At 42.4% G+C, this 23,185-nt stretch overlaps 2 protein-coding genes across 2 annotated transcripts; one reads left to right on the top strand and one right to left on the bottom strand.

Moving 5' to 3' along the window:
* Positions 1–3,227: 3,227 nt before the first annotated feature.
* ogg1 (8-oxoguanine DNA glycosylase) lies at positions 3,228–10,378 on the bottom strand. Its single transcript, XM_056274187.1, has 7 exons — positions 9,841–10,378; positions 7,072–7,436; positions 6,450–6,629; positions 4,288–4,466; positions 3,959–4,106; positions 3,754–3,803; positions 3,228–3,658 (listed from the first exon to the last, which is right to left on the bottom strand). The coding sequence occupies exons 1-7, from the start codon at positions 9,948–9,950 to the stop codon at positions 3,476–3,478; spliced, it is 1,215 nt and encodes a 404-aa protein (XP_056130162.1). The 5' UTR covers positions 9,951–10,378; the 3' UTR covers positions 3,228–3,475.
* Positions 10,379–10,612: 234 nt separating this feature from the next.
* Positions 10,613–23,030, top strand: qars1 (glutaminyl-tRNA synthetase 1). The gene is made up of 23 exons (XM_056273543.1): positions 10,613–10,759; positions 11,312–11,462; positions 11,948–12,057; positions 12,137–12,212; positions 12,313–12,377; positions 14,290–14,343; positions 14,435–14,492; positions 14,588–14,659; positions 14,797–14,882; positions 15,009–15,095; positions 15,997–16,096; positions 16,208–16,286; positions 16,370–16,609; positions 17,073–17,165; positions 17,300–17,437; positions 18,160–18,247; positions 18,330–18,476; positions 19,154–19,255; positions 19,362–19,454; positions 19,712–19,842; positions 19,935–20,001; positions 21,878–22,003; positions 22,245–23,030. Exons 1-23 carry the CDS (start codon positions 10,649–10,651, stop codon positions 22,293–22,295), a joined length of 2,325 nt encoding a protein of 774 aa, XP_056129518.1. The 5' UTR covers positions 10,613–10,648; the 3' UTR covers positions 22,296–23,030.
* Positions 23,031–23,185: the final 155 nt, after the last annotated feature.

Below are 23,185 nucleotides of genomic sequence, written 5' to 3'. Positions count from 1 at the left end.
GAGTAGGAGTTAGATTTAAAAACAACATTTTTTTTGACATTGACACAGACCAAAGTCACACGGACCAAAAGCAGTCAGACCCAAACCTATTATAGGCATGGTTTCTATACCACCTTGGTGCAGGAATGCACCACATACATTCCTTCTCATCTCATCATCTCATCATATGAATTGATCCTAATAGGGCAAATGAAATCTAACACTGGAGCAGAGGCACTTCTCCCTCCCCCAAATCTAGACAGCATGAAACTTTAAATAAACCGCCAGCCAAGCAGGGCTCCCACCAGACTGAGTATAATAATAATAATAATAATGATAATTTTCTCAGTGAAATAAACCTCCTTCATTAACAACAGCCAAGGCCCTATCATGCCAATGTCCACTTGCACACAGATAAGTCAAGAGGCACAAATTCTGAAGTTGGGAGTTATTCTCCCCTCTTCCCCTTGGTTGTCTAGACATTGAGGGGATAATCTCCCCAACTCGGGGCCTCAGAGTCAGACTTTTATGTGGGGGTCTGCCCTCCCTGTCCCTCAGCCAACCCCCCCCCCCAATGCCTCACCAGCATTGGGTTTCACCACATCTTGGGGAATCTACACCATTTCCGTCTATTTGTTCATCTGAGGCAGCGTAACAGATACTGTTGTATATCACATATGTTACTGTTCAGTCATAACAATAGCCATCACTTATATTGCTAGATAAGGGGAGAGCAAAAAAAAATTTTTTTAGGATTCAGTCAGACCATTTTAGGGCATAGCTGCAAGGAGCCCAGGAGGATGAGAGAGAAAAATGTTCTGTAATAATTGTTTTCCCAAGCCTATCTCTTTGACATAAAACAAAAAAAAGTCTGAATTTAGACATTCCAGCTGGGGTGTTGTAGAGACATTTTCCCGTTTTCCCCAATGAGTGTTTGAGTCCATAAGTCCATCACACACACACACACTTGCACAGACCCAGAGGGCGAGGGAGATAGTACATATGTCCCCCACCAGTGGGTGTGAGCCACCCCCCTCCCCCCAAAAAAAACATCCCTTATATGCTGCCACCCAGAGACAGAAAAATACAACCCTGCTGCTGCTGCTGCTGCTGCTGTACATCTGGATGTAGACAATGATGTAGACACAGACCACTCATTGTGCTAGAGTTGTGACTGAGGCGCCCCCTGGTGCCACTAGAGAGTAATATAGCCTCCTTAATGGACGCGGGTGCTTCAAAAAAGATATTCTTTCAAACAGAGATATTCCAGAAGACATGAAACAAGCCGGGACCCATGTCTTACGTAACTAAAAGGTCACTACAGAGCTGTTTGTGTGTGTGTGTGTGTGTGTGTGTGTGTGTGTGTGTGTGTGTGTGTGTGTGTGTGTGTGTGTGTGTGTGTGTGTGTGTGTGTGTGTGCGTGCGTGCGTGCATGTGGATGGCACAGGTTTTTTTTTCCTTTTAAACAACTAATTACCCATTTCCCACACGTTCTGATTTACCCTTCCATTTTTGTTATGGCATTCCTTCGACTCTATTTTTATCCGCCTTTATTGCCCCTGCCTTTTCTGCCCTAAAGCTGGGCCCCGGCCTCTGTGCAACTCAGCTGAAGTGCAGATGAAAGCTGACTCACGTATTCATCAACACACATGGCTGCACCCTGTCTCACAAATAAACAGCCTCTTTGGATGGATAACGTGCCTCCAAGCACGCATACGTATATGCACACGCACACGTGAACGCTCAGCTGCAACCACTACATGCATCACGCACCTGCTCACAAATAAGTGCTTACACTCGTTTCACAGCGTACACACACACGCATGTTGTCTCCGGACAAGAAAGGGGGTTTGGTAATGGTTTACTCCTGGTCCCTCCATTTTTGAGCAGTTGAGTCTCAATCTACTTTATACCCAACAATAAGCTGAAACGATAGTCAGAATGATGAGCTTTCCATGAGGAGCCAAAATAGCTCTCGCACAATATTGCCATTAGAGACTGTCACACCAGCTCTGTGCAATGTGGGCACAGAGCCAGCTATAAAAAGACCCACTGACACAACCATCCAGTGCCTTTGGGTTTGTGTGCTCACCATGCCGCTACATAGCTGCCAAGGCTCGAGTCCAAGGGTGGGCAAAAGGAGCCAGAAAGGGCCGGTGTGGGTGCAGGTCTTTGTTCCAACCAAGCAGTTACACACCTGATTCTACTAGTCAACCAATAGATAGTCTTTGCTAAGGAGCTTGATTTGTAGAGGCAGGTGTGTAACCGCTTGGTTGTAACAAAGACCTGCACCCAAACCAGCCCTTTCTGGATCATGCTGCCCATCCCTGTATGAGCCAGTAAACAAGAATATCAAGATTATGTTAGGCCTATACTTTCGAAATACCAAGTGCGGTATTCTGCACCATTTTCATACACACACACACACACACACACACACACACACACACACACACACACACACACACACACACACACACACAAAGACACCCACACAGTTCAGCACATAATGTCAGCACATGATATGCATGAATAGGAGTCAAATTGCTTGTTAGGAAGTAGTGTATTTAGTGTATTTAATCTCTAAACTGACCAGCTAGACCAGTCTTGCTATCTCTTAAGCCACATCACCAACTAGAGGCGACTTCTGACAACCTTTAACTCCAACATGCAGAACCAGGGTAGCATGAAGGCTTAGTAGTTACCACAGTTGCATTGCTGCAAAAGGGTCAAGTCTAGTCAATTTTATTTGTATAGCCCAATATCACTGATCCTGATGCCTACAGATGGAGTGTGCAGTTCCCTCTGCATTTGAGATGGTTTCATCCCATAGTCTAAAAACATGCATATCAGCTGAACTGAGAGATGGGAGTGGAGTGTGATCGTGTGTTTCTTCTGTATTGGACTGGTTGTCTCCTGTCCTTCTGCCGCCTACAGCACGCTGGCAAAGGCATCAGGCCTGTGACCAGTGAGGAAGCTGCTAACAAAACGAGGACTCTAACAAAAAGGAAGACAAGTCCAACAGCGAATATCTAACTTGATTGTCCAAAACAGTTTCCTATGTATTTAAAGTATGAGGCTCTTATTTCACTGGAAAACTGATAAGGAGAAAATGACAGAGATCATTTTCTCCTTAGTAAGAGGGAAGAGGAAAAACAAGAACAGGATTTAAAGGAACATGGGGTGAGATGGGCAGAGAGATGAAAAATGTAATTAACAAATGCAAAAATACAAACAGATATTGTTAGTTTCATGACAGTCCCATGTTTTATTATACCATGTCAGGAAAAATTGATATAATTCTTAAAAGGTTTTATCCAGATTTCATCGCCACATACGGGAAGACCACAAGAGAAGACATCCCACTAAAGGTGTGTAAAAATCAAGCAAATATTGGGTAATGTAGTCTGATGTGATCAGTATCAGCACCAGCCAATTCTAACTCTATGAGCATCTAGGAAGTCTCTAAGTCACAGCGTCCCCTTGTTTTGTACAGTCATCGTTGCTTTCTCCTAACACGTTGGCTTGTTCTCCCATCCTTTACAGTGCCATTTTCCTCTACTTTGATTTTAGCCTTTTTGCTGACAACCTTCTTTTCCTCCTTCACCTCCGCCTCTGGCTTAAAGGACGGCATCTCTTTCAGCTTCTGGAACTTTTTGAGGTCAGCACAGAATAACACCTATGAGAGAGGCGGTCCACGGTTACAGAAGTGGCATAACAGACTAGAAGGATGCGACGACATCTTATCATCAGGCCTCGATAAATAACACTCACCGAGTGTGCCCAGCCGGCGTAAGGACCCCATAGCTGTCTGAAAAAATCCCCTGTGCAAAAATACAACACCGGTTATTATGTGAACTTTAACATTTCAAAGATTATAGGACAACTGTAATTATTGTAAAAACTGTAATTGCAACCATTATTTGCAACCTGTCTGGACATTTTGAGCAGTTTATCTGATGCGGTGAGAGAATCTCACCAATGTCTCGGTGGACTTTGTCAGTGAGGCTCTTCTGCCCATTGCCAGCAGCACATTTATAGTCTCTTTTAGCAATCTGCCACACATGGGTGTCCACGGGAACAGCGTCGGTCTTATCAAGGGACATCAGACACACACAGTCTGCCACCTACAAAGACAAACAAATGCAGCACTCGGACTCCATGAATTATTTGCACTTCCTGTCTTTAACGACTGACCTCTATAACATGCTGTCATTAAAAGTGTTCACCTCTCATGAACTCTTCTTCATGAATGCTAAGAAAGCTGGAATGCCAATACTCAATGCCACAGAACTGGTGCTTTCCTACCTTGATTCCAACACCGGGTAGCGTGCGCAGAGCATCACGGGCCTGCAGATATGGGACACTTCGTAGACCCTGAAGCCATTGGGGCCCATGGGTATCCAGGATCTGCTTTGCACTCTGCTGCAGGAACCGGGCCCTGTATCCAAAACCCAGATCCCTCAGACAGGCCTCTACGCTGCTGTCTGCCAACCACATTTCAAATGAGCAGCATAATCACAATCCTAATATGCAGGTAGGTATCCGACTAATTTTTTGGAAACTCTAAATCTTCTTCTGATCTCAATTTACGACTGAAATATTTAGTCGTTGTTTAAGATTGATCTCAGCTGCCAAATTGGCTGTATGTCTTTCAAAGAAACAAAACTCTTTGTTTGTGTTATAGCAGTGGATTTAGAACTATGTATACTATGTATGCATCATCTATCTGTATCAAGAATCAGCCATTATCCAAACTGCTTGTCCTGCTCTCAGGGTCGCGGGGATGCTGGAGTCTGCGGTATGTATCCCAGAAAGTTGAATCAGTTCATCTAGACACAAAGTCTAGTGGGCGAAACCACAAAAAGTTGAATCAGTTCATCTGGACACCGCGTTTATTGACAGCAACGTTTCATCACTCATCTACGTGACCTCTTCAGTCTAAACTGGCTGCAGGTCTCCCCACCCTTATAAACAACCCAGTCGCATAACGACCGAACTGCCAATCAGTTTCATATGCAAATTGCTGTGTCCATTAACTAGAGTTACAATGGCCATGTGTACTATTTATTCACAGAGGACTGGGGAATAGTTGCAATAACAGCTTTGTAAGATGGCAAAAGATGTAAAGACACTTTATTAGTTGACATTGTACATACATACAACGAAATTCGTTTTCTGCATTTAACCCATCCTATGCAAGGAGTAGTTGGCAGCCACAGTGTAGCACCTAGGGACCAACTCCAGCTCTTTTTCCTATTGCCTTGCTCAGGGGCACAGACAGGAGTATTAACCCTCACATGCATGTCTTTTTGATGGTGGGAGGAAACTGGAGCACCTGGACGAAACCCACGCAGACAAAGGGGAGGACATGCAGACTCCACACAGAAAGGACCTGGGATGGCCTGGGGTTCGAACCCAGGACTTTCTTGCTGTGAGGCAACAGCGCTAACCCACTGGGCCACCGTACTCTTAGCCCCCCCCCCCCCAGTTCAGGGATGGTCGTTCCCTCTTCACATAGACAGCCTCTTTGACTCCCCATTCAAACCAGCGTTCCTCTCTATCAAGGATGTGCACACTCTCATCCTTGAAGGAGTGGCCACTGGCCTGTAGATAGGTGTACACCACAGAGTCCTGGCCCTGACAAGCTCTCTTCTGTGTTATGCCATCTGCTTCACCAAAGTTTGTTTGGTTTCCTCTATGTACAAGTCACGGCAAGCCTCCAGGCACTTAAGGGCATACACTATATTACTCTGTTTGTGCTGGGAACCCGATCCTTGCAGTGGACCAATTTCTGGTCCATTGAAAGCAACTGAGGCGAAGTCACTTATGCCCCTTTTCCACTACATGGTACCGGCTCAATGCGATTCGACTTTTTCGTTTTCCATTACTGGAAAGTATCGGCATTTTGGTAACTGTTACCGCTTTTCTGGTACCACCTTTGTTGAGGTTCCCAAAAAACTGGAGTGGGTACCAAAATCAATGCAGACCAGCTACACTGAGGGGGTACTGTTATGTTACAGTAATGGAAAACGACACTGCGAGTTGAGTCGAGTCAAGCTGAGCCGGTACCATGTAGTGGAAAAGGGGCATTAGATAAGTGATTAAACATTTCTCCCACTGTCCAGATGAACTGATTCAACTTTCTGGGATTTCTATACTTGGATTATTGAGCATGCGTCAAGACACGAGTAGTATGAAATTTATCACTGTGGAATTTATCTAATTGATTTTCAGTTCTATTCTAAACCTGAAAAAGGAATCGTGAACATGTCAATAAACCACGGTACTGCACAATTTCTGTGTTCAGGAAATATCAATAAAAATGCCAATACTGGTGAGGAAGAGTTAAGAAAATATGGCGCAGCATATGAAGAAAAACATAAGCAAGAGAAAAATATATTAAACCATAGCTCAACCAAAAGGTTAATAGGAGTGTTTATGTATCACAAGTGAGTACCTTACAGTACCTGCAAGTGTGGACAGGGAAGGAAAATCATAGTAGCTGGTTTGATCCAGACAGCAAAGCAAGGTGCCCAAAGACTGACACAGCCTCTCTACCATACCCTGGATACGGGAAATATGGTTGTTGGAAGTGCAAATAAATGAAAATAAGCATTCCGTGGGGTCCTGGCGCAGCATTCTTACACCTGAGCAAAAGAGCACAATTTCCATTGGTCATAGTATATCAGATGCATTTCACAAATTATTTAATGATGTAGTCATTACTATGACAAAAGTAATTGCATCAACCACCACCAGATATGCAAGCATCCATCCATCCATCCATCCATCCAGCCATTATCCAAATCACTTATCCTGCCCTCAGGGTCACGGGGAAGCTGGAGCCTATCCCAGCAGTCATTGAGCGGCAGGCGGGGAGACACCCTGGACAGGCTGCCAGGCCATCACAGGGCCAACACACACACATACGTACATACACACACATTCACACCTAGGGACAATTTAGTATGGCCAATTCACCTGAACTACATGTATTTGGACTGTGGGAGGAAACCGGAGCACCCAGAGGAAATGATATGCAAGCAAACACACAGCATTACACATTCACAGATGTACCCACAAACTGACCGGTGAAGATGTTGGCAATACTCTTGAAGTGAGGATCTGCTGCCCCCCACTCCTTGTATAGCTCGCCAAGCTTCACATTCAATTGCAAGTAATCTGTCAGCATGTCTTCCTCCTTCACGTCCTGCTCAAGGGTCACATCCACCGGCTTCTCCACTTCCTCCTGCTTGAGAGCTCCTTTTAATCTCTTCTCTGACTTATTCAGCCCCTGAACTGAAGCGCAAGCTTTCCTCTTCCTGCCATAACCCTCTTCCTGCCCACCTTGCTTATTGTAGACATGGTACAACAAAGTATCATCTGTCTGTGTAAGAGTCCACACGCGTCCTCCCATCACACCTGTCCAGTAACCATCACTGGTCTCTCTCCAACTGTGGGTTAATAAGATGTGTGAGTGCAGGGCATGAGGAAAATAAGCTCTTTTTTTAGATTTAGATTTAATGTGTGACTTTAGCTTAAATTTGTTTATTCTTGGGCGCCCGGGTAGCATAGCGAACTACTCTGCTGCCAACCAACACGGGGGTTGGCAGTTTGAATCCCTGCGTTACCTCCGGCTTAGTCGGGCGTCTCTACAGACACAATTGGCTGTGTCTGCGGGTGGGAAGCCAGATGTGAAGAGTGGGGAAACTGGCCAAGTACAATTGGGGAGAAAAAGGGGGGGGGGGTCTAAAAATTTTTTGTTTATTCTTCTTGAGCCTGTATACACTGAATTTATCTTACTTTAGCTTATAAACGTTGTGTCCAGATGAACTGATTAAACTTTCTGTGATTTCCTCTCCTGGAGCATGTATCAAGACACTGTGAGTTTAGCTTATTTTTAGTTATAATTTCTCAGGGTTTTAATTTAGTTCTAATTTCTCAGGGTGGCCTGTAAATACTCTAATTTAATAATTTACATTTTGTTAATTTTTCATTTTTTTAAGCTTTAATTTCATCATTTATGTCAAATTCCTTTGCTTATTTGAGCTCGAACTGATGCTTAAGCTATTGTTTTGTGGCCGCTGGTGATGTAGTGTGTAAGGACAATTGTTCTGCATGGCTGCTTTGTGACCTTTGCATACCTACACAAGTCCCGTCACATAACACAGCATCATCAGAACCGAGGCAGAGATGTTGTGAGACTTATTCTGGGTTACGATCGAGCAAAGCCCACTGATAACATTAGCCCAATTTGGGTGAAATGAAATTATAGTGCAGGAATCAGTGAACTGAAGTACACAGTATACATGACCTCTATCCAGCATCTGTCATGCATGATGACTACATTTACTACACTACAAAAAAGGTCCACAGCCTCCCTTCTTTTCCCAAAACTGTTCAAAACTTCAACTGCCCTGATGTGAAACAAGACCTGAACAATCTGATGTGTGTTGTGATGTTGTCTCAGAATGAGCATCACAATACACACGTAATATACACATGTACACATCACAATACACACATGTAATATACACATGTACACATCACAATACACACATGTAATATACACATGTACACATCACAATACACACATGTAATATACACATGTACACATCACAATCTACTACTACTACTTTTGGCTGCTCCCGTTAGGGGTCGCCACTGCGGATCATCCATTTCCATTTCTTCCTGTCTTCTGCATCTTCCTCTGTCACACCAGCCACCTGCATGTCTTCCCTCACTACATCCATAAACCTCGTCTTTGGCCTTCCTGTTTTCCTCTTCCCTGGCAGCTCCATATTCAGTATCCTTCTCCCATATACCCAGCATCTCTCCTCCACACATGTCCAAACCATCTCAATCTTGCCTCTCTTGCTTTGTCTCCAAACCGTCCAACCTGAGCTGTGCCTCTAATATACTCGTTCCTAATCCTGTCCTTCTTCATTACTCCCAGTGAAAATCTTAGCATCTTCAACTCTGCCACCTCCAGCTCCACCTCCTGTCTTTTCGTCAGTGCCACTGTCTCCAGACCATATAACATAGCTGGTCTCACAACCATCTTGTAAACCTTCTCTTTAACTCTTGCTGGTACCTTTCTGTCGCAAATCACTCCTGACACTCTTCTCTGCCCACTCCACCCTGCCTGCACTCTCTTCTTCACCTCTCTACTGCACTCCCCGTTACTTTGGACAGTTGACCCCAAGTATTTAAACTCATATGCCTTCGTCACCTCCACTCCTTGCATCCTGACCATTCCACTGTCCTTCCTCTCATTCACGCATAGGTATTCCATCTTGCTCCTACTGACTTTCATTGCTCCTACTGACTTTCATCACAATACACACGTGTAATATACACATCACAATACACACATGTAATATACAGATGTACACATCATAATACACATGTAAACATACACATTACAATACACGTGTATTAAACACATGTACACATCACAATACACGTGTAATATTATAATTATGTTATCCTCCTTCAGTGTTGTATTCTGTAAATTGTGTAAACACAACATCCATGAGAGAGCTCCCTCCTCTGTTGCTCTCCCTGAGGTTTCTTCCTACCCCCCCCCCCGTTAAAGTTGTTTTTTTAGGGAGTTGTTCCTTATCCGATGAGAGGGTCTAAGGACAGGATGTTGCTGTAAAGCCCACTGAGGCATATAATTGACTTGACTTGATTTAAGCATTTCATTGCCAGCATTGCCTGCCATCCTGTATTGTTGTGCATTTGATAAATAAAACAACTTGAACTCTACAATGCATTTCAGTGCAGCAGCTCTACTTGCTGCACATATGACTCAGACATCAATAAAATAACATCAGTCAAATGTAACGAAACTACCGGAAGCTCTGTCCACAGCCAAGTGTAAGGTCCAGTCTCAGCTCTGATCTGGCACAGGCGAGAGACCTCCAGACCCCTGCCCCCGAGGAAAGCACTGCATGCCTTGCCATGGTTGTGATGACGCACGGTTCACTAGGGTTTAGTCGGGAGACTTAAAAACGCACGTATTCACTCGCTCTGCCCCCATGCAAAAAGATTCCACGTAGCAGCCTAATCTAACTCTAGATAATCGATTGGATAATATGCATATCATAAGGAAGGCATAGCACTTGACTTCGCCCTACATGTTTGTAAATCGGGAAAGGGGCACTTATTTGATGGATCTAAAAAAAACGTTTCGCGGAGTTTACGCACCGCAACGGTGGACAACAGAAACCTAACAGTGCGTCTTGAAGCGGTGTTTTCAGGGGTCGAAAGGGTTAAACACGCACTGTTTTATCGAGTCCAAAACGCTCGGTATAAAGCGATAACGATCGTAGGGATCAGCATATAGCGCTGAAGCACTAGCAGCAGCCACTTCTCAATTTCTGCGCTACTGAAAAACACCAAATCTGAATCTGACGCAACATTACGTAGATTTGCAGTAGTCCCTCCCCCACTGATGTCAACACAACTACTGATTGGCTCTTAAAGATAAAATAGCACGTAGACCGAAGCGACGTTCATTTACGATTGGTTAAGGCCATACGTAAGAGCCGTGTGATTGGCGCATATTTACGTTCTCGGGGAGTAGAGGAAGTAAACCCGTACCAGTAAAGCCTTTTTGCGGCGTGTCTGGCATCGGAGTGACCGGTGTCTGCTGTGAGCAATGGCGGATTCGTTGACACTTTTCACTTCTATCGGGCTCAGTGAACAAAAAGCAAAAGAAACACTAAAAAATGAAGCGCTGAGTTCTGCAATTAAGGAAGCCATTGCCCAGGTATGACTTATCGCTTAATGAGGAAACAGAAAGCAGGGGAAAGCGAGAACTGCATACTTGACATGCTCTACGTTAGGTTAGCTTGCTTGTTATTTTTCTTTTTGTCCCCCCTCATATTTATGATAAGGTACTCTTTTAATGCTGTGTCAATATAAGGTACTCTTTTAATGCTGTGTCCACAGGGTAGACACAACTCTCTGGCCAGTCTACTTTGCCAACCCACCGTCTCATTTTCAGGAAACTTTATCTCAAATCTGTTAGAGTAGTTTAGCTGTGAATTAATCAGGCAGTGTCTCCAAACCTTTGTGGTTCTTACCTAAAGACCACCCTGCATTTCATCTTTGTTTCTAAAGTGTTGTCCCTTGACATAGGGGATCTTTCCTAGTGGCCTCTAGCCCTTTTCAAGCCGAATTACTTAACAGTTATGTGCCCTGCCCATAGTGTTGCTCTAGCACAGTCTCCTGTCTCTTATCACATACAGTTTGACGCAAATTATGCGCAAATTATAATCAGTTCTGGCCTTTTTCTACTGCTACTGACATAACTCAATAGGCTCAGCTTGTCAATGGCACATCAGGGGTGGATAAGGCCATGGGGACATTGCTTTATAGCATGGCTTCTCGCCTCAAAGACTCCAAGCATCTGGCACTCCTCTCAGCCTACATAGCTCAGCGCAAGATCTGTACAGAGCTACAGCTGACAGGTAACTACTTTTGATTTACTATAATCTAGTTGATAACCCATCCATATGGGTTACACTTTATTTTAGGGGGTCGGTAATTATCGCGTAATTTCATAGAAATAAGGTTGAAATTACCTTGTAATTTGGGTTAGGGTTAGGGTTAGCTGTAAAATTACCTGTAAAAACTACCACCTTATTACTAGGAAATTACAAGGTAATTTCAACCTTATTTCTATAATAATTACCACCTTACACCCCCTAAAATAAAGTGTTATCAATATATACATGTTTCATATATCAATGCTTTTAAATGATTTATTTTTATCTGTATTGCATTCAATATAGCATTCCACTTTTCAGTATGCTGTAACCTCCTAGAGTTATTATTTTAGCTTTCAAACAAACCTCACGAGTCACTGAAATAGCATTTCTTCAGAGTTTTAACACATGCACACAGACACAAATAAATACACACAAAGTCTTACTAAAATCCCATTTCTCTTTAGCTGCATTGGACTTTGTGAAGAACTGTTCTCAAGACTCTGTCAATCAGAGGGGGTTTGAAGATGCATGTGGAGTGGGTGTAGTTATAACACCAGAGCAGATCGAAGATGCAGTGAGTACATGAGTTTACATGGGCTTAGGGATATGCTTTTTAAACAAGTATGGTGTTCAAAAATAACCAATGTTTTCAGGTGGAGACAGTGATCAAAAAACACAAGGAACAGCTTTTAAAGGAAAGGTACCGCTTTAACATGGGATTGATCATGGGTATGTGCTTCAGTTTGCTTGCAAAATTACTTCAATCAAGTGCTAGTTATAAAAGATTTGGAGCAAGGCAGTGTCTCATTGACTTTTGTGCCCCTTACAGGAGAGGTGCGCACTGCTTTGAAGTGGGCTGATGGAAAGATCATAAAAAATGAGGTGGACATGCAGGTGAGTTGCGGAGGAGAAAGTTTGTCAGTTGCATGATAAACCCAGTGTGTTACCTTAGTCTTTTGGGCTTTATACACAGCCTTTTTAAGGCAGGAACATTGTGCCATTAAGCCATCTTGCCGTTCTGTAGAAGATATGAAGACGGAATGGGGGGTCATTGTTGTTCCGGCGGTAAGCCGGCAGTGGAGGTAGTCACAAAGCCCAATCGACGTCTGTAAAAGGGACAGCTGGCAGGACGGGACAGCCGTCGCAGTTGTGTTGTACATCGTGACACCTCTGCTTCTGGGTCACTGGCAGGCTTTGTAAAATCACACACTTTGGTGCAATTATGCTGCCTTTATTTCATTTGGTTGTACATTATTGCCTCTTATTTCACCTATTTTTATTATTTTGCTTGTGTATACACTACCGTTCAAAAGTTTGGGATCACCCAAACAATTTCGTGTTTTCCATGAAAAGTCACACTTATTCACCACCATATGTTGTGAAATGAATAGAAAATAGAGTCAAGACATTGACAAGGTTAGAAATAATGATTTGTATTTGAAATAAGATTTTTTTTACATCAAACTTTGCTTTCGTCAAAGAATCCTCCATTTGCAGCAATTACAGCATTGCAGACCTTTGGCATTCTAGCTGTTAATTTGTTGAGGTAATCTGGAGAAATTGCACCCCACGCTTCCAGAAGCAGCTCCCACAAGTTGGATTGGTTGGATGGGCACTTCTTTGAGCAGATTGAGTTTCTGGAGCATCACATTTGTGGGGTCAGTTAAACGCTCAAAATGGCCAGAAAAAGAGAACTTTCATCTGAAACTCGACAGTCTATTCTTGTTCTTAGAAATGAAGGCTATTCCATGCGAGAAATTGCTAAGAAATTGAAGATTTCCTACACTGGTGTGTACTACTCCCTTCAGAGGACAGCACAAACAGGCTCTAACAGGTACTATTTAATGAAGATGCCAGTTGGGGACCTGTGAGGCGTCTGTTTCTCAAACTAGAGACTCTAATGTACTTATCTTCTTGCTCAGTTGTGCAACGCGGCCTCCCACTTCTTTTTCTACTCTGGTTAGAGCCTGTTTGTGCTGTCCTCTGAAGGGAGTAGTACACACCGGTGTAGGAAATCTTCAATTTCTTAGCAATGTCTCGCATGGAATAGCCTTCATTTCTAAGAACAAGAATAGACTGTCGAGTTTCAGATGAAAGTTCTCTTTTTCTGGCCATTTTGAGCGTTTAATTGACCCCACAAATGTGATGCTCCAGAAACTCAATCTGCTCAAAGAAGTGCCCATCCAACCAATCCAACTTGTGGGAGCTGCTTCTGGAAGCGTGGGGTGCAATTTCTCCAGATTACCTCAACAAATTAACAGCTAGAATGCCAAAGGTCTGCAATGCTGTAATTGTTGCAAATGGAGGATTCTTTGACGAAAGCAAAGTTTGATGTAAAAAAAATCTTATTTCAAATACAAATCATTATTTCTAACCTTGTCAATGTCTTGACTCTATTTTCTATTCATTTCACAACATATGGTGGTGAATAAGTGTGACTTTTCATGGAAAACACAAAATTGTTTGGGTGATCCCAAACTTTTGAACGGTAGTGTATATATTTTATTATATTTTATTATTCTTTTAACTTTTTCCTTTCTGTCGCTGTTTATTTTTCCCTCATAAACCAACATACCAAGTCAAATTCCTTGTGTGTTCTTGAACTACTTGGTAATAAATGATGATTCTGGTTCAGTGTAAAAGAACAAAGCCGGCGTAAAGAGGAGTGCTCATTATGCCATTATTGCGGAATCTGTGTATAAAAACACCTTTTAATTTTGTGATTGAAGGAAAAGCAGATGAGTTGGTGGTTGTTTTTCTGAACTACGCTGTTTGTTACGCTTGTTACAAACTCTTGTGCTTACAGGTTTTGCATCTTTTGGGTCCCAAAACAGAGGCGGACCTGGAGAAGAAAACTAAGGTAGCGTCTAACACATTATTTATCACTGTAGCATTAAATGCTTTCATTTCATCTGTGATAACTAAAATAACTTGTCCTCTTTATGCCTCAGAAAGCCAAAGTTAGCGAGAATGATGTCAAGGTGAAGGAAGAAGAAATTGCAGTAGATGGTAAGTCCCAGTAGGGGGCAGAGGTGAGTGAGTGCAAGTCTTTGAAAAGATGCGTGCCAGATTGTATGTTTTAACTGTTTCTGTTGTTTGTTCAGGTGAAGTTAAACCTGAAGGGAAGTCTCTGATGGAGCAACTCAGGGGAGAGTCGCTGAAGTTCCACAAGCCAGGTCAGGATGACCCTGGCATTTGCTTATTCTGGTGTTTGGCAGCATTCTATGTAATCAACCTTCTCTGCACCAACTGCAGCAGTATACATTGTTATTCTGAGTCTGTTGACCTTTCACCCCCTTCTTTGTCCATGCAGGAGAGAACTATAAGACTGAGGGCTATGTGGTTACTCCCAACACCATGAACCTGATTCAAAAGCATCTCGAAATCACTGGTGGACAGGTAGAAAAATATAAATTTTAAAATTCTGAGTGAACCTTTTTTGAAAGTAAACATATGGACTTGAATATGCATGTGTACCGTTTCACCTGTATGTTTATCCCCCTCTGCTTTTTCTAATTCCTTAAGATTCGCACTCGCTTTCCTCCTGAGCCTAATGGTATCCTTCACATTGGACATGCCAAAGCCATTAACTTCAATTTTGGTTATGCAAAGGTACAGTACAAATGTCAGTGTTTCATCTACCACAACAATTAGTGGGTGGGCTGCCTGCTAGTTATGAATACCCAGCCAACAATACACCGTCAGTGAAATGTAAAAATTAATGTTTTCAGTGAAAAAGAAATCACATGTGCAACAATAGTTAATTTTACTGTATAATATAATTACAGATTTTCCAAAAAGTAATCTGTAGCTCTCTGAATGTTATTTTGTCCACAAAATGCATCTTTATATCATACTAAATCCATGCAGGAGAGTATCATCACTGTTGACTGCACAGATGTCACACACTAATTTTTTGAACATTGGACTATGATGGATGGCTTTATAACACAGTGACTACAACATATTCCATCCATCCATTATCTGAACCGCTTATCCTGCTCTCAGGGTCGCGGGGATGCTGGAGCCTATTCCAGCAGTCACTGGGTGGCAGGCGGGTTATGTTTCAAATTCCCTGTTCGTTTTTCCTAAAGATTGCTTTACATTCCACACTGCAAGTTCCAATGATTTGAAAGTTAATTCATCGCTGGATGTGACTGCTCTTATTTTCATACTGTGTGCTTTTTTAAAGAACATAATTGCCACAGTGAAACTGATTATTTGCAAATGTGGTGTAATCGAAGGCTGTGGAAAGAAGGCTGTGGAAAGTAGCCTACATATGATGATAAAATGGAGTGAACCAAGCAAAATTTCAACAACATTCCCCCACCGTTTGACAACATACATGCACCTCACCACCCATGCACACTAATAAAATTTCAAGAGGAAACGCTGAATGTTCTTTTTGACTCTCTTGCAAAGGTCCACATAGGTTGCTCATTAAATTATCATCCCCACTCCCTTTGCTACCATCCCTCTTGCCCTCTGTCATAATATTTGTCTGTGCCTGCAGGCCAACAATGGGATTTGTTTCCTGAGGTATGACGACACAAACCCAGAGAAGGAGGAGGAGAAATACTTCACTGCCATCAGGGAAATGGTTGAGTGGCTCGGTGAGTTTCAGGCTGTGAGCTTCAGTGATTTTTGATGTTGTTTCAGCAGTGTAGACTTTGCCAGGTATAGATTTGTGAGGAGAGTTTCTCATCAATATGACTTTCGCACAGGGTACGAACCTTATGCCATCACTCATGCCTCAGACAACTTCCAGAAACTTTATGACCTTGCTATGGATCTTATTCGCAGGTGAGTTGAACAGTAAGTTCTATATATTTGTTTTTGCACATGTATTTGGGTGACTTGGAATTCCTCTCCATATCTTCCTTCAGGGGCCATGCCTATGTGTGCCACCAGAGGGGGGAGGAACTGAAGGGCCACAATGTGCCCCCATCACCATGGAGAGACCGTCCTATTGAGGAGTCACTGGTGTTGTTTGAGAGAATGAAGAAGGGCCTGTTTTCTGAGGGCGAAGCCACACTCAGGATGAAGATGGTTATGGAAGATGGGAAGATGGATCCTGTGGCTTACCGAATCAAGTACACCCCACATCATCGGACGGGAAATGAATGGTATGAAAAGCATGAACTGTTATACATTAATAATGATAATACTAATAATTACATTTACATAGCACTCTTCTAGACACCCAAAGTGCTTCACATTGAAGGGGGTAACTCACTTCAACCACCACCAATGTACCATACATTAACTTATTGATAATTATGCCACTTGGTCAGAGACATTTTGAAAATCTTTAGTAAAAAAATGTGAATATAAAGTACCTAAAAACCTATGTAAAGACCAAAGAGAGGCTTTACGTGAGTTTAAACAGGATAAAAACATTGTGGTTAAACCAGCAGATTAGAGTGGTGCTATAGTAGTGATGAACCTTTGTTCAAGTGATAACGGATGTCTGCCATGGCTTTTGTTTTATTATTTATCCAGCCGTTCCCTCTGAGATGCAAAGTTGTTGTTTTGTTTTTTTTGTTTTTTTTTAATATATTTATTTTACGCTTTCTTCACTCTCTGCAGGTGTATTTATCCCACCTATGACTACACTCACTGTCTGTGTGACTCTATTGAGAATATTACGCATTCACTCTGTACCAAAGAGTTCCAGGCCAGGTATAGTTCTAGTGATCTCTCTGTTTTTCAGTTTCATCACCAGTATTAAGGAGACCTATAAGTGCATGTTTGTTTGTCAATGTTCTTATGTTTTTTTCCTTTGTTTCAAAGTTTTCTGTCTGTCTGTTTCTTAGGCGGTCCTCATATTTCTGGCTGTGTAATGCTGTAGATGTATACTGCCCTGTGCAGTGGGAATATGGACGCTTAAATCTCACCTACACTGTTGTGTCGAAGAGGAAAATCATCAAGTTGGTAGAGACAGGAATTGTGAGGTAAGACAGCCATCCCAGAGGGCGTCCGGGTGGCATGGCGGTCTTTTCTGTTGCCTAACAATATGGGGATCGCCCGTTCAAATCCCCGTGTTACGTCTGGCTTGGTTGGGCGTCTCTACAGACACAATTGGCTGTGTCTGCGGGTGGGAAGCCAGATGTGGGTATGTGTCCTGGTCGCTGCACTAGCGCCTCCTCTGGTCGGTTGGGGCTCCTGTTCGGGGGGGAGGGGGAAATAGCATGATCCTCCCGTGCGCTACGTTCCCCTGGCGAAACTCCTCACTGTCAGGTGAAAAGAAATGACTGGCAGCTCCATATGTGTCGGAGGAGGCATGTGGTAGTCTGCAGCCCTCCTTGGATCGGCAGAGGGGGTGGAGCAGCGACCGGGAAGGCTCTGAAGAGTGGGTAATTGGCAGGATACAATAGGGGAGAAAAAGGGGAGAAAAATCCCCCCCAAAAAAAAGCTGTTGTGAATATTGTGTGCTCTGTCGGGCATTTTTTTTCCATTGGTTCTATTTGTATTGAGGCATGACCTTCACTTAAAAAGCATCAGAGATCTCTTGCAACTCGGAGCCTATTTGAACACAATGTTATGTTCATGTCCTTTTGTTTTCTATTGAGCTTCCTACCAAGACAAATTCCTATGATGTTTTAATTTACTTGGCTGTCAATAAACTTGAACTTTACACGTTGACTAACTCTTCACTATTTTCTTTTAATTACAGAGACTGGGACGACCCCCGTCTCTTCACCCTGCCTGCTCTGAGGAGAAGAGGATTTCCATCGGAGGCAATTAACAACTTCTGTGCACTGGTATGTTGGATGGATGGACTCAAGTGGATGGAGATATAGTCGTGGGAATGCAATTAAATGTGGTCACATCTGATCTTGGCAGGTCGGAGTAACGGTTGCCCAGACAACAATGGAGCCTCACCTGTTGGAGGCGTGCGTGAGAGATGTGCTGAATGAAACAGCACCTCGGGCCATGGCTGTCTTGGAACCTCTCAAAGTTACTATTACCAACTTCTCTGAGAATACAAAGGTGTGACTATTGTACACACATACTACATTATTATGCACATCATTCATCATTATGGTGAAAGGGTGGCCCAAGTTGTTGGCAATCAACCTAGAAATGGTGGACCGGGGTTCAAAACCCAGAGTTCGCAAGCACCAGCAGTACCCTTTCCCATGGTTGGGTGCAAGCTTAAAGGGACTGTCCCTACCAGGTTTCAGTTAAGTGATTTGTTTTTAGCTGTAGCAGTAGTAATAGCGGTAGCCATAGTAGACGCAGAGCTACCATGCTCAAATATCATCAACCTGACTGTGTAGCAATCAAGTTTCTCTCGATATTTAATGTGATTCATATTCAGATTTATTGCTCACCCCATAAGTTGGTACATACAGAGAATTTACTTGGTGGTTTGCTTACAAAAGGGGTCGAATACATCATAATACATCATTCCAACATAATAATACATCATAATACATAATACATCATTCTAACAGTGGGAGGGCCGGGAGTATATTGTGACATCTAGAAAAGAGTCTCTTCGAATCAAAGATTATCTTGGTATCTAGGAATATATGGTGGACAAGGATGTAAAGGAATTTGGGATGTTTCTTTGTACAGAGTTCAAAGTGCAGAGTATTTCTGCAGTTTTACATAATCTAACAAACTTGGGTAATGAATAACCCCTACTTCTGTTTCTCTTTCAGTCGGATGTCCAAGTGCCAGATTTTCCTGCCAATGTGGCCAGGGGAAGTCATGTTGTTCCATTTACACGCACCATCTTTATTGAACAGAGTGACTTCAGGGAGGTAAGAGAGAAACATTATATTAAATTGTACGGCATGAAGTGAAGGTTTCTTAATGCGTCGTTGGGGTTTGTGGACTGAAGCTGACATGCACCTCTCACTTTTTTAGGTAATGGAGAAGGGCTACAAACGTTTGACCCCAGAACAGCCAGTAGGTCTAAGACATGCTGGATATATCATCTCTGTACAGAAGGTCATCAAGGTGAGATGCTTGTTCTCCATAGGTCTAAAAGCATTTTTCCTATTTCCTTGTTGTTGTTGCTGCATTATGTTGAAATATAACTAAAGGCTCGATTGGATGAATTTAAGAAATGTATTTATAAGTGTTCGTTTCTCCCTCTGCATATCTTTTATATAGATCCTTGACCTTTTTGTCATAAAGCATCTCTTTACTTACATTTTTGTCTCTCCCTTTTTCCATGTAACTCGTCCTTTTTATTTTCTACTTTTGTCTCTCAGGATACTCAGGGTAAAGTGATCGAGCTGGAGGTGAGTTGCTGCAGTACCACTGATGCTACAGAGAAGCCCAAGGCCTTTATCCACTGGATCAGCAATCCCCTGGTGTGTGAAGTACGCCTCTATGAATGGCTGTAAGTTTAAAAAAAAAGAAGAAGGTGCCTTTAACTAACAATTTATTCATTCTACTCAGCTTGTTGACTGACACCTTTGACTGCCCTTGTAGATTTCTGCACAAAAATCCAGAGGATCCATCTGAGGTGCCTGGGGGCTTCCTTAATGACATCAACCCCGTAAGTGCTTTTGGGCTGTGAGGAAAAACTAGGAGAGGCAGCCATTTTGTTTAAACTAGAGAAGCATTGATCGATCGGCTGGTGACTGGAACCGGACGATTTTTAAGCTTGATCAGCCATGACCGGTGACCAAACGGTCAGTCTCATATATCTGATTCTGTGCAGGGCAAATTTACACGCACATGTTGGGGCATCTGGGTAGCATGGCAGTCTATTACATTGCCTACATGGCAGTCTATTCTACTGCCTACGAACACGGGGATCGCCAGTTCGAATCCCCGTGTTACCTCCGGCTTAGTCGTTGGGCATCCCTACAGACACAATTAGCTGTGTCTGCAGGCAGGAAGCCAGATTGTTGGTGTGTCCTGGTCGCTGCACTAGTGCCTCCTCTGGTCAGTCGGGGCGCCTGTTTGGGTGGGGGTGGGGGGGACATAGCATGATTCTCCCACATGCTACGTCCCCCTGGCAAAACTCCTTACTGTCAGGTGAAAAGAAGCGGCTGGCGATTCCACATGTATTGGAGGAAGCATGTGGTAGTCTGCAGCCCTCCCCGGATCGGCAGAGGGGGTGGAGCAATGACCAGGATGGCTCAGAAAATAGGGTAATTGGCCAAGTACAGCTGGGTAGAAAAAGAGGGGAAAAGCAAAAAAAAGAAAGAAAAAAAAAGAAAAAGTGCACTGCACAATGGTTCATGTCGCGCACACAGTGGCACAGACAGTAACTTCACAGCCACACACGCTAAAACATGTCGTCGAAAAAACCTTTTTTTTGAGAAAGTAAAACATGTTAAAGTGAGATATACTGCAATTCATTTTCAGTTGGATTTTATTAGGACTGTCCGGAATACCTATTTTTGGGCTTCGACTACTCAACAGCAAGTATTCAAAGCGTCACTACGACGGGGGGGGGGAGTGCAATAATCAAATTAAATATATTACAGCTTTAGACTATAAAAACTAAATTGCTCATATGTTTGTTGTTATTATTAATTATGTCTATCACATGCTATCATTGGGCTGTTATTGTAATTAATTATGCTATTGAGAGACAAAGGCAAGATCGGGCTTCAAGATATTTTCTTTTTATTTGAAAGAAACTGGCTACAAAAACACTTTAAAAGTGAAATTGTTTGCTCATGAAAACAAAACAGAGATAAGGCTTTTTATCAGTCTAGGCTTTTACAGGAAATCTTTAATAATTAACAGCATTACTTCTTTTACCTTAGGTTTATGAACATTATTATGATTCTGAACAGAGCTAATATGCTGTATTCATGTGGACACCGTTTTTCAAGTCTTTGCTGTGTCGTATATCTTCCGGGGAAAAATAAATTGAATACTGGTTTTGCCCACGATTACTATGGCAATGATCGAATGCAGCCCTAGATTTTATTTGTACGAAAAAGCCTTGCCCAGTAACCTGGAGCCCTTTTTTTATTTTGAGATTTGTTTGAGTGAGAGTGAGAGAAGGCCCTGTAACCTGGTGCAGTTCTGGAGAAAATGCATAAGTTTTTCAGTAGTCAGTGTTTTATTATGAACATACAATTGAAATTTCCATTAAATAAAAGTTAACAAAAATGTTTGTTTATACTGTTGTGTATGCTGTTAAGACTGAAGAGATCACACTTAGATGAGTGATGAAACGTTTCTCTCAATAAATGTTGTGTCCAGATGAACTGATTCACCTTTCTGTGCTGTCAGTTATAGTTCTTAGAGAAAAAAATAGGAATCAGTTAAAATCAGAATCGGCAGGTCAGTTTTTTTTAAAAATCGGGAATTGACCAAGAAAATTGTAATCAGTGCATATCTGGTTTAAACTAATGAGATGTATTACTGGGCAGAGTGGCTTTATTAAACAAAATATTTTTCTGTCTTAGAATTCCCTGCATGTGATTAAAAGTGCCTTTGTGGACAGCTCGGTAAGGGGAGCAAAGGTCTTTGACAAATTCCAGTTTGAGAGGGTGGGCTTCTTCTCTGTGGACCCTGACAGCACAACAGACAAGGTAAAGTAGACAAGAGCTCCCCTGGTACCGCAGGGGCCAAATATTCCTTGACAATATCTTCTGAGGTTTTAGGTAAATAGGCATTCTAATGTTGGGCAGTTTGCCAATCATCTTTGAAATAGTACTGTTAATAATGTCAACTGTCCTTTTTCCCCCCACTTCATTTTAATTGAGTTTTCCTTGTGCTCTTGTCATGACAAATGTGAGCAGTGAGTAATAGAAACCACTCATTTCATTACAGCTTGTCTTCAACCGAACAGTCTCTCTTAAAGAGGACCCCAGGAAGATCTGATTGGTTAAAATCAAGATGGACCTCCTATGAGCCTTCAGATAAACACTGTCAGTGAATGCTTTTTTGCGTCACTCAGTGTGAACCGTCAGCAAAGACTCCGATGACAACATAGATTGAGACCGAATAAAAACAAATGTGTTAGTATTCATTGTATTGTCAGTGAAGGACCTCCATGAGCCTTCAGATACATTGTCAGTGAATGCTAGTTTGCATCACTCAGTGTGAAACTTCAGCAAAGACTGATGACAACATAGTTCGAGACTGAATCATAACAAAGTTTTTAGTATACATATTGGGTCTATAAAGTAACTATGCATGAAAGCATTGAAATCTGAAGACAAAGGCCAGTTGGGGGGGTGGGGGACTTATTGGCTGTTGATTTTAATTTTACCATAGGAAAATTGAAGCATAAGCAATTACGACAATATTTGTTTGATCACTCCCAAACACAAAGGCAGTCAATGCATCACAAGTGGCCTCTTGAAACGTTTCTCTATGTGCTGCAATAATATGCACTTACAAGGTTTTCTTGACTTTGTTGAATGACTTTGCAAAATATCATTTTACATCAGTCCATCTTTTTAAACTCTTAGCTGATGTTACACAAAAGGATTTTCTCTATGCTCTTTGCCATATTTGGTTTTCTTACTAAGGTGGTGTGTCGCCTCATAACCCCCCATGCATTTTTTGTAGTCTCAGGTCTTATTTTGACAGGAATAAATGAATAAAACATTCACAAACAATGGATACGCCTCTTTCTCAACAACACGCTTCTCAGCAAACGAGTAGTTAAAACACCCCTAATTATATGAATTGCGAAACGGACGCTTTTACATTATGCACATATGACAGACACAACACAGACCATGCTGAGTGAAGTGCGTGGGAAT

This window comes from Lampris incognitus, chromosome 2 (assembly GCF_029633865.1).
Source record: "Lampris incognitus isolate fLamInc1 chromosome 2, fLamInc1.hap2, whole genome shotgun sequence".
NCBI classification, from domain to species: Eukaryota; Metazoa; Chordata; class Actinopteri; order Lampriformes; family Lampridae; genus Lampris; species Lampris incognitus.
The sequence above is the reverse complement of the archived record's forward strand: the minus strand, read 5'-3'. Positions and strand labels throughout refer to the sequence as shown.